The following is a 12,567-nucleotide window of genomic DNA, read 5'->3' as shown; positions in this document are numbered from 1 at the left end:
TGGAATAAAGATCCACGTTTTGAACTACCCTGCTCTCTGCACCTGACTCCTCCACCCACTACTCCTAGAAGCCATGACAGTATCCCATTATGTCTAGCGAAAACCAAACACTGCATTCCACAGTAAGAACCTCATATCATTGGGGCGGCAGGGTAGCCTAGTGGTTAGAGCGTTGGACTAGCAACCGGAAGGTTGGAAGTTCAAACCCCCGAGCTGACAAGCTACAAATCTGTTGTTCTGCCCCTGAACAGGCAGTTAACCCACTGTTCACAGGCCATCATTGAAAATAAGAATTTGTTCTTAACTGACTTGCCTGTTTAAATAAAGGTAAGATTTTAAATTAAATATCAACAGTGAAGCATGGTTGGGGAAGTGTGATGGTTTGCCTGTAGCATATTACATCCAAAGGGCAATTTATCTGAAAAGTTTTGCTGTTCGATGAACTGGTTGTGATGGTGCTAAGCTGTACAGGTCCAATTGTTGCTCTTTATGAGGTAACCATGCCCTCCAGCATGGAACGGGTTAGCTCTCATTCATTATGGAGTCTGATTCTACTCCTGTATAAGGCTCTATGGGGCTGGTAGCTTTAGCTCCATTGTGCTGCTTAAACAACTATTTGGTGAACAGGCTGTTTTCATTCATCTTTACAAAACTGTCTGGACAAGGGTTGGACAGGAATGTATTACATACACCTAAATTCCCCTATAGTTCCATCTTTAAATCTATATATCATACATATACTGTACATGCATGCATGCACACACACGCACACTCATACAAACACACATTTCCACATGGTTAATACAGTGCTTGTCAATCACTGAAATGGATTGAGAAATTATTAAATTGACTGCACAATTAAAGAGGTGCATACTGATCAATTGTGCAAATCTATAATATAATTAGTTATCAACCAGCCTCACCATGCAGCCCTTAATGGCATTGACATACTGTATATCCCAAGATAAATAGGTAGAACAACAATCCTACCTGGCCAAAGCGATAAACAGAACAGTATAGAATATAACTGAGAAACAATAGGAATGAATGCAGTAGCAGAAAACATGCACTTAATACTAAACAATGTGCACAGTCAACACCACTAATTAGTTCGTTCTCAGGGCCAGTTGTATGGAAAGCCAGTTGGGCGTCACTCTTGACGTGCATTTGGATGCCAGCCCAGGGTTCTCGGCGCAAAGAGAGCATTGGGGGTTTAGTGTTGGCGGCGCAGTTAATAAGCGGAGCGCTTTGAACCGTGGAGAGTCGGGATCGCGCTCGCTCATTGCGTTGATGGTGAATTGAGCGACTGGCTGCGCGGCGCGGGTCATTCACGCATCGAGAGGACGCATGCACTTTTTCATCACCAATTGAGTGTGGTTAGCGCACGGCGCCTCATAGCCTCCTGTGAGTGGTCGGACAATCAACCTGTGGCTAAATTGTACAATAGGCTACTTTGATGGGGAGAACCCCACAATTGAATACTACACACTCGAAAGGGGATGCCCGACGTTTGGAAAGAAACAAAGGAATATGATGTTTTTTTGACCTACTATACTTACCTGTTCCTCCTCCGCTACCCTGGTTGGTTTTTCAGACAGCCAGAGTGGTGCTGAGCTGCTGGGTGTTGGTGGCTCCGCTTCGGGTGGAGTGGTGCGCTGCTACTGGGGCTTCAGTTGACTCTCTGCCGGAAGGATTAGTGTGATTCTGCGGGGGCTAGTCGACTCTCTGGTGGGCGGGGTGGTGTGGTGGTGCCATAGGAGCCCCTCCATTCAGAAGGATGCTGGTGGGAAATGCCTGGCGACAGAGAGGACGAGATTTGTCAAAAAGCACTAGAACTACTGTCTGATCTGTGCTCTAAAGGGGAAGTACAGAACGAAAACTGTCTGGATTTCATTTACCATTTCCGGGACCTCGCCAGACCACGCTACACGGACTCAGGTATGCACCAGTCAATCCTATCCAATTAATCGGACCTGAGAGCAGTGTATGTGTATGCAATGCGTGTGCGTGTGCGCTTTTCGGTTTGAATTATACAGACGTAACTTGCTCTGAAACACTTTGATCTAAATATTTTTTTTCACACATTAAGTTTGGAGAGAAAGGGTTCAATTTCTGCACAGAACTTGTTGCATGGAGATTAGGAGTGGGAAAATTATTTTATATAGGGTTTTGCAGGAACACATGTTTGATTAAAAAAATAAATAAAAGCCAGTAGGTTATATTCAACCTTGCCAATACATGTAGTGTGGGATATGCAGTGCGCACTATGGATTTGTAATATGTGCATTTATTTCTGGTGCACCTGAGGTGGATGGGGTGTTGAGAGTGGGGGATGGGGACTGGAGCGAGTTTCCATTTGAAGCTTGAGCTCGCGTGATACCCAATGCTATCTCATGTATTTGCATTGGCACATGCGATGCAACACTCGGCCACACTAAAGTTATCAGCGGATTCGTTTTTTAATCCCTGACCCATTTACCAAGGGTGAGTGGTGAGTGCATTCATATACGTGCTAGCCAATGCAAGAGAGGGAAGAAGTGCTTATAATGGAACGGGAATTTTGGGGAAGCGAGCACACCGTGCGAGTGCGTCTGGAGACGAGGGAGGAGTGCATTCTTAGTAATACAGTATCACACTAACCCACGCGAGCTGTTTGTGTGTGTGTTCGTGCGTGCGAGCTTGCGTGCGTGCGTGCGTGCGTGGACGTGTTTTCCACTCTACCCACTGATCATGGGCTGCCTGTTGCAGACCTTGGTGATTACTAGAAGGTTACAGGAGGTTTCTGGAAGGCATAAAATGTTACATATTGTGAACAACTTCTGCATTTCTCACATGCCCCTGATTGATGAATTGTTCACGATGTGGTTCGTAACCCCACCCCCATCCTTTCAGTCAAAACCTTTCTTCACTCACTCACCCATCTCCTTGCTCCCCTCTCCCTTCTTCTTTCTCCTCTCCCCTCCCCTTCCCCCTATACCCCCTCTCCTCTCCCTTCTACTTTCTGCTTACTATCTGTCCCTGCTCCTCTCCCCTATGCACCATTTCTTCTCTCTTCAGCACTATTCTCTGTGCACTCTCCCTTCTCCTCTCTCCACTCTCCCTTCTCCCCTCTGCATTGACAGCCAGGTGGAGTGTATGGTGGGGTTATTGAACTGCGATCAGAGGCAGATTCCCTTGAGTCCACAGACCCTGGTTTTATTAACATATCCAGCTGAGCCATGTCATCCTGTCCTGGATGACTGGCATCTCAATAAAACCAGAGAGAAATACAGATGAAAGAGAGAAGAGAAAAATATCTAGGAAGATTGACAAGTCTTTTTGCGTTGCTCTCTGGCATTCAAATATAATGTGACCCAAACGGAGAGGAGTGTGTGTGTGTCTGTTTCTGTGTGGAGGGTTAAAAACCAACCATGGCTAACACATTTGCAGTGTTTGTACAGGCCAAGCAACTCCCTCACACCAGATCAGGTCAGAATGAATGTCTGCCCATACTCAATGTTAATGCCACTGTGAAGCTAACTATTTTAAATCATCTGGAAAATGAAAAATATATCTTACAATAGATCTCTCACCTTTACCAAAATAACTTCACAGACATCTGCCTGCTGTCTATACATTAATGTAGTGCTGAGCATGTTGCTAAGCACTCAGACCCATTATGCACAATGGTGTGATTCTGGGCTATATGTATAACATATGCCATGTTGAGTCCTCAGTAATAGCAACCCCGGGAGAAATTAAGCTATTCTATCTTAAGCCAGATCATGGCCATACAGAGAGTGGCTGGGGGAAGAGTTTTCCAGCAACATGTCCTCCTGCTGTGTCACCTTGTAGACTGAGACTCCCAACTACTCGACATTGTTTCAGTGTACTTATACAGTTGAAGTTGGAAGTTTACATACACTTAGGTTGGAGTCATTAAAGCTCGTTTTTCATCCACTCTACACATGTCTTGTCAATAAACAATAGTTTTGGCAAGTCGGTTAGGACATCTACTTTGTGCATGACACAAGTAATTTTTCCAACAATTGTTTACAGACAGATTATTTCACTTATAATTCACTGTATCACAATTCCAGTGATTCAAAGTTCACATACACTAAGTTGATTGTGCCTTTAAACAGCCTTGACAATTCCAGAAAATTATGTCATGGCTTGAGAAGCTTCTGATAGGCTAATTTACATAATTTGAGTCAATTGGGGGTGCACCTGTATATGTTTTTCAAGGCCTACCTTCAAAATCAGTGCCTCTTTGCTTGACATCATGGGAAGATCAAAAGAAATCAGCCAAGACCTCAGAAAAAAATTGTAGACCTCCACAAGTCTGCTTCATCCTTGGGAGCAATTTCCAAAAGCCTGAAGGTACCATGTTCATCTGTGCAAACAATAGTACGCAATTATAAACACCATGGGACCACGCAGCCATCATACCACTCAGGAAGGAGACACGTTCTGTCTCCTAGAGATGAAAGTACTTTGGTGCGAAAATTGCAAATCAATCCCAGAACAACAAAGGATCTTGTGGAGATGCTGGAGGAAACAGGTACAAAACTATCTATATCCACAGTAAAACAAGTCCTATATCGGCATAAACTGAAAGGCCGCTCAGCAAGGAAGAAGCCACTGCTCCAAAACTGCCATAAAAAAGCCAGACTACGGTTTGTAACTGCACATGTAGACAAAGATCGTACTTTTTGTAGAAATGTCCTCTGGTCTGATGAAACAGAAATGGAACTGTTTGGCCATAATGACCATCGTTATGTTTGGAGGATAAAGGGGGATGCTTGCATCATGAAACCTGGGGTGGCCGCATCATGTTGTGGGGGTGCTTTGCTGCAGCAGGGACTGGTGCACTTCAGAAAATAGATTGCATCATGAGGAAGGACAATTATGCGGATATATTGAAGCAACATCAAAACATCAGTTAAAGCTTGGTCGCAAATGGGTCTTCCAAATGTACAATGACCCCAAGCATACTTCCAAAGTTGTGGCAAAATGGCTTAAGGACAACAAAGTCAAAGTATTGGAGTGGCCATCACAAAGCCCTGACCTCAATCCCATAGAAAATTTGTGGGCAGAACTGAAAATGTGTGTGCGAGCAAGGAGGCCTACAAATCTGACTCAGTTGCACCAGCTCTGTCAGGAAGAATGGGCCAAAACTTATTGTGGGAAGCTTGTGGAAGGCTACCCGAAATGTTTGACCCAAGTTGACTTCTTACGGCTGAGATCCCGTTAACGGGATCGATATGACAACAGCCAGTGAAAGTGCAGGGCTCCAAATTCAAACAACCGAAATCTCATAATTAAAATATCTCAAACATACAAGTATTTTACACCATTTTAAAGGTAAATGTGTTGTTAATCCCACCACCGTGTCCGATTTCAAAAAGGCTTTATGACAAAAGCACACCATCTGATTATGTTAAATCAGTAACTAGTCACAGAAAAACACAGCCATTTTCCAGCCAAAGAGAGGAGTCACAAAAAGCAGAAATATAGATAAAATTAATCACTAACATTTATATAAAAAAATCTGTTTACATTGGCGCGTTACGTTCCGTAATGTTTTGCTTCCAAAAGCCACATCAATTTACATAAATACTCATCCTAAACATTGATAGAAAATATGTATGAAACTTTAGATAAACTTCTCCTTAATGCAACCGCTGTGTCAGATTTCAAAAAAGCTTTACCAAAAAAGCACACCATGCTATAATCTGAGTACAGCGCTCAGAGACCAAAACAAGCCATACAGATATCCGCCATGTTGTGGAGTCAACAGAAGTCAGAAATAGCATTATAAATATTCACTTACCTTTGATGATCTTCATCAGAATGCACTCCCAGGAATCCCAGTTCCACAATAAATGTTTGTTTTGTTCGATAAATACACAACATGCAGGCCAGACAAAGTAAAAAAATTACATTGCAGTTCGTAGAAACATGTCAAACGATGTATAGAATCAATCTTTAGGATGTTTTTAACATAAATCTTCAATAATGTTTCAACCGGAGATTTCCTTTGTCTTGAGAAATGCAATGGAACGCAGCTACCTCTCACGGGAGCGTGCCTAAATGAGCTCATTGTCACGCCCTGACCTTAAAATGGCTCTCTATTTCTCTATTTGTTTAGGTCAGGGTGTGATTTGGGGTGGGACTTCTATGTTGTCTATTTGTTTTTGGCTGAGTATGGTTCCCAATCAGAGGCAGCTGTCTGTCGTTGTCTCTGATTGGGGATCATACTTAGGCAGCCCTTTTCCCCACTTTCTGTTGTGGGATCTTCTTTTTGTTAGTTGCTGGTTTAGTGCTACATTACTTTACGTGTAATTTATCTTGTTTTTTTTTGGTGTTCATTTAATAAATTCATAATGTACGTCCACCACTCTGCACCTTGGTCTCATTCCGACGATAGCCATAACACTCATGGCCTTCTGGCAGACCTCTTACTCAATCAGCTCTCATTCTCTCCTCCTACACAGTAGAAGCCTCAAACCAGGTTCTAAAGACTCTTGACATCTAGTAGAAGCCTTAGGAAGTGCAATCAGACCAATTTTACACTGTATCTTGGATAGGCAAAGAGTTGAAAAACTACAAACCTCAGATTTCCCACTTCCTGGTTGGAATTTTTCTCAGGTTTTTGCCTGCCATATGAGTTATGTTATACTCACAGACATCAGTCAAACAGTTTTAGAAATTTCAGGGTGTTTTCTATCCAAATGTACTAATAATATGCATATCTTAGCTTCTGGGCCTGAGTAGCAGGCGGTTTACTCTGGGCACCTTATTCATCCAAGCTTCTCAATACTGCCCCCAAGCCATAAGAAGTTAAACATTTTAAAGGCAATTCTACCAAGTACTAATTGAGTGTATGTAAACTTCTTACCCACTGGGAATGTGATGAAAGAAATAAAAGCTGAAATAAATGATTCTCCCTACTATTATTCTGATATTTCACATTCTTAAAATAAAGTGATGATCCTAACTGACCTAAGACAGTGAATTTTGACTAGGATTAAATATCAGGAATTGTGAAAGACAATGAGTTTAAATGCATTTGGCTAAGGTGTATGTACACTTCTGACTTCAACTGTAGATAATGCCTGTGATAGATCATGCCTATGAGGTTTTTGGTTGGTAGCAGCTCACTCATATTCACATACAGTAGCTAATTTACACTGAGTGTACAAAACATTAAGAACACCTTCCTAATAATGAGTAAAAAAACACGTTGTCTTGCCCATTCACTCTCTGCATGACGTACATACAATCCATGTCTCAATTGTCTCAAAACGTACAAATATTTTTTTAACCGGTCTCCTCCCCTTCATCTACATGTATTGAAGTGGATTTAACTAGTGACATCAATAAGGATCATAGCTTTCACCTGGATTCACCCTGTCAGTCAAACTATGTCATGGAAAGAGCAGGTGTTCCTAATGCTTTATAAACTCAGTGCATATTGACTGCTATTGCTGCTGATGACTTATTGAGTAGAGGTGTAGGTAATGTAGATTATTACATATCAGTTTGCTATAGGGGCACACTAATTAGTGCTTCCTAACTAATCTCTCACTAATTCAACACCAAACAATCTGCAAGGCACCTTAGAGCAACACAAGGGAGTACTGTAGGTTCAAGGAAGTGCTTAAATTGGCAATATCCCCCCCCTCTCTTTCTGTTGGATGTTTTTGTTAGCTATCGGGGATATTTGAGTATTTTCAAATATACTATGAATCTAGACCTCCTCAGGCAGTACCAGGGCAATGTGCCAAGCAAACCACCACTAGGCCTCTGGATCAATGTGCTCTCAGGCTACAGGGCAGCCCATGTCAGTCTATCGCCCTCATCTCTGAGCTCAATAGCCACCGTCCAATCAGATGCCACATTGTGGTCTAAACACAGCTCACCCCTGGTGTACCATGTCTTTGGCTGGTTGTGACATGGCCTGTGGTTTCACCGATTGACTTATTTCATCAGGAATAGTGACTGATGCTATCAGTAGCTTTGATTCAGAGAATGGGATTTGTGTGTTGAAAGCCTCTCCCATTCATGTTCAATAGCCAACTGCAGGTCTGTGACGGTCACATGTGCTGTGTGTACAGAGGACATTAGGTGGACATATGGACAATGCTCTCCATCACTCCAGTATCTCTGCACATTATACATATTGTATTGGAACTGCATGTAGCTTACTTACTACTTGGGTGTTCTACCTTAAATAATTTTCAATACTACATTGATATTGATTACTGCATTGTTAGGTTTAGAGCTGGCAAGAAAGGCATTTCACTTGACATTAAAACTTGAAAATTGAAACGTGTCCTACACAGATAAAGAGGAGCTTCATCACAGGTGACAGGAGTGGCATGGCATGAATTTTACAACAGCAAAATGGCCACCCTGGTTAGTGGCATTTCAATGCCATTACTGTCATGAAGCACTCAATCAACTGATACAAATAATGCAGGTAACATACAGTATATGAACGCAGAGGTACATTTTCATACAGTTGGTTCTCCATATTGCAGTATTTTATGATCCTGGATCATGTTTATAACAGCTTGGAGGAGCTTGAACGGAAGGATCAGCCCAAGAAGATTCACAATTGTTTATGACGTTTTTTGATCTTCATAATAGCCTAGAAACACAAGTTGAGATATTATGTGTGTGGTATGTTGGTATGACATCCTCAAAGCAAGACAAGTCAGAGTGGCCTCGTCCCATCTACCACCATGTACAGTGTCGACTATACACACGTTTTGATGAGGTTTTTGCAAGTGCTCTGAGAAATGCAAGAGCGGTCAAGGCTCTGAAGATAATATTTCTGGGCAGACTTCATCATTCACCTTCTTCACACTGTCACAACGTAGGCTAACTCACTGCAATATTGGAAGTGGCTCATTTAAGGGTACATTTATTTTAGACCGCTGTGGACTATAATCTATTATTTTAATCAACTGTTTGATTACTGATTGTTGTGAGAGCTATCGGAACAGTATAATTCTTGACTTTGATGTGTAAAAGGAGTTATATCCCTGACATATCAGAGGGGGAAGCATGGGTGAGGTTAAGGAGGACGAGGGGGATGGTAATAGAAAGTTAGGAGACAGCAATAAGAGGAGGAAGAAGAAGGGTAGGTGGTGTGCAATACTAGGCTCATTAAGGAAGCCCCAGACTCCCAGCTGGCTTTGCCTCAACATTCTGAGGGAATATGTAATGGAAGGGGCCATGTCAAAAACAACCCCTTTGCTTTTTACTGCAATCAAAGGTGGTCAGCTGGCCTTTTACCCTGCATGTGATTTCCCTTGGTCCGCCCAGCAGATTCCACATCCATTAGTGCTGAGCGATTACAGCTTTTTGAGGTCGGTTTGGTATATTTTCTATTATTTTGGTGGAATGCTGTAACAACACAGAATAAAACAATGAATAAAAGTCCCATGATGGTAGTGACTGCACATTACTGCTGTTCACTTATTAAACACCATTTAAGCACTTTACTTTAATAAAATATTTTAGTTGTGTATATTACATTTGTTTTATTTGATGACTTTATTATTTCATTCCAAGTCATCCTCTCATCTCTGTATAGTTGCTGCCTATGCTGTCTGACAAAATCACTATTTTAGTAGTTCTTCAAAATAAATAAGGCATACTTTTATGACTGCTGAATACCAACTATCAATCACTTTGATAGTGTATTTTCAGGTAGAGGTACCTGGCTAAGCAACAGCTGCGCTCTATATCACCTCAAGATCGCACATTCTTCTCTCTTCCGTAGCAGGAGCAAAAGAAACACAGATTGGCTAAGTAGATTCACAATGGATTATGGTCATTGTAGTTAATTACTACTGTTTATACTGAGCAAAAATATAAATGCAACATGTAAAGTCTTGGTCTCATTTTTCATGAGCTGCACAAAAAAATGTATTTCTCTCAAATTGTGTGCACAAATGAGTTTATATCACTGTAAATGAGAATTTCTCCTTTGCCAAGATAATCCATCCACCTGACAAGTGTGGCATATCAAGAAGCTTATTAAACAGCATGATCATTAAACAGGTGGACCTTGAGCTGGGGACTATAAAAGGCCACTCTAAAATGTGCAGATTTGTCACACAACACAATGCCACAGATGTCTCAAGTTTAGAGGGAGCGTGAAATTGGCATGCTGACTGCAGGAATGTCCAACAGAGAATCATTTAATGTTAATTTCTCGACCATATGACGCCTCCAACGTTGTTTTAGAGAATTTAGCTGTACGTCCAACCGGCCTCACCATTCTTTTAATTTTGTATTATTCTGATTGGCTGGGCCTAGCTCCCCAGTGGTTGGCCTAGCTCCATGGCTGCGCCCCTGCCCGGTCATGTGAAATCTATAGATTGGGTGATAATGAATTTATTTCTATTGACTGATTTCTGTCTATGAACTGTAACTTAGTAAAATCTTTGAAATTGTTGGATGTTGTCTTTATATTGTTGTACAGTATAGAATATTGGCCTGTTGGAAGCTACAACTCCATACGACATCGGACAGTTCAGGCTGGATCTGATTTGTCTTTAGAGAAATTGTGCAATTTGCGCATTGAGCTCACAGACAAAAAAACAAACTAAATGCAATTAAAATAATTGAACCGATGTTGTTTAAAAAATGAAAAATAACCAACATTTTGATTAATCGCTCAGCACTAAAATCCATGAAACAGACCTCGCATCAGAAGCCGCAGCTCTCGACCTGAATGATAATTCAATTTCAAGAGATTTGCCATGTTTGTAATTTTGTCTTTCCACGGCAGTACATCATTTTTACCGTTACTGATTAGTGCCAAACTGCTGTCTTCACTTTTTTCACTTTCACCCCTGTGGAGATACAGTATGTAAAGGGTCTACGATAAGATTTCATTAAGATGTGGTCACTGAGATCCAGAGAAACATGGTATCTCACAAATCCAGACCTTGTTTAAGACAAGATAACATCCTGAGTGTTCTCTTGCATAGCCCTATCTGTGCTTAGTCATTTAGCGTACATATATAATTAAACAAATAACTAAAAAAGCTTTCTCCCAGTGGATTAATTACACGAATCATAATTTCATAATTTCCTACGCCTCAGTTGATGTAAACCCACAGGGTTTCAGTAACAACGGACAAACAGGGCTGGAGAATGGGACAGCATATGGCAAAACATGGTGAACTACACGGTACATACTGTATGGTGCAAAACAATTTACAGATGAGTGGGTTTGTTTTATAAATGCCTCTAGTCAATCTGACCATTTAACACATGTAAAGATAGTTAGGAAAAATGCACGGCCTCTGTAGGTTTGCCATTATGTGTAGTAGTGATTAGTGGGGGAGTGCTGATTTGCTCTGCAGTTCGGAAGGTGTATGTTAGTTAGGTGTCGTGCATTGTGTTACATTGTGTGACCCTAATCTCTGAGAGTTTGCCAAGTCCTCCAAGTTCAATGGGTGACAGCTGTGCAAAAATGATGAATTCCCAATGACACTGATTCATCTCTTTGAAGATCTCTCTGGCGGAACTTCATCCTCTTCAGAAGAATTCCCAGAGAGGGAGATCTCATCAGTACTTCACTTCCTGGGATTGCTTTGGAGGCAAAAGCCAAGATGAATCAGAAGGCTCTTCATGATTGTCTTTCTGTTCCCCCCCTTCCGCGGTGACTGGGGGACCCTGTGCCAGTCTGAATGAGCACACTTAATTATTCATCACAACACTTTGAAATCTTAATCTTTCATTTGTGATTTGAGGCTGCCTTGATATGGCCAAAAAGTGCCTGCAACCCATGTTACATGGGAACACAGTAAACCCTAAAGTCTCTCTAGCTCTCATTCTGAATGTGAGCAGTACCGCGATGCTCTGTAATTAGGATGATGTTGACAGCATTTTAAAGACACATTTCACGTTCATAGGACTGTCACTGCTTCCTACAAGACCGTTATGGGGACAACAAAGTGCAATACATCAATAGCATCATCAACATACAACATGTTGCAAGTCATGCTGAAAATATAATTACAGGATTACTTGCAGCATTTTCACACTGTATACATACAGTGGGGCAAAAAAGTATTTAGTCAGCCACCAATTGTGCAAGTTCTCCAACTTAAAAAGATGAGAGAGGCCTGTAATTTTCATCATAGGTACACTTCAACTATGACAGACAAAATGAGAAAAAAAAATCCAGAAAATCACATTGTAGGATTTTAATGAATTTATTTGCAAATTATGGTGGAAAATAAGTATTTGGTCAATAACAAAAGTTTATCTCAATACTTTGTTATATACCCTTTGTTGGCAATGACAGAGGTCAAACGTTTTCTGTAAGTCTTCACAAGGTTTTCACACACTATTGCTGGTATTTTGGCCCATTCCTCCATGCAGATCTCCTCTAGAGCAGTGATGTTTTGGGGCTGTTGCTGGGCAACACGGACTTTCAACCTACTCCAAAGATTTTCTATGGGGTTGAGATCTGGAGACTGGCTAGGCCACTCCAGGACCTTGAAATGCTTCTTACGAAGCCACTCCTTCGTTGCCCGTGCGGTGTGTTTGGGA

At 41.5% G+C, this 12,567-nt stretch overlaps 1 protein-coding gene across 1 annotated transcript in view; it reads left to right on the top strand.

Annotated features, from left to right (window-relative positions):
* Positions 1–1,275: 1,275 nt before the first annotated feature.
* The window catches only part of LOC135550109 (synaptotagmin-9-like), a 49,322-nt gene continuing 38,030 nt past the window's right edge, over positions 1,276–12,567 (top strand). The window contains exon 1 of the mRNA XM_064980606.1: positions 1,276–1,938. Coding sequence (XP_064836678.1) covers positions 1,791–1,938 — 148 coding nt within the window. The 5' untranslated portion in view covers positions 1,276–1,790. The remainder of the gene's footprint in view (positions 1,939–12,567) is intronic.

Source organism: Oncorhynchus masou, chromosome 1, assembly GCF_036934945.1.
Source record: "Oncorhynchus masou masou isolate Uvic2021 chromosome 1, UVic_Omas_1.1, whole genome shotgun sequence".
Lineage (NCBI taxonomy): Eukaryota > Metazoa > Chordata > Actinopteri > Salmoniformes > Salmonidae > Oncorhynchus > Oncorhynchus masou.
The sequence above is the reverse complement of the archived record's forward strand: the minus strand, read 5'-3'. Positions and strand labels throughout refer to the sequence as shown.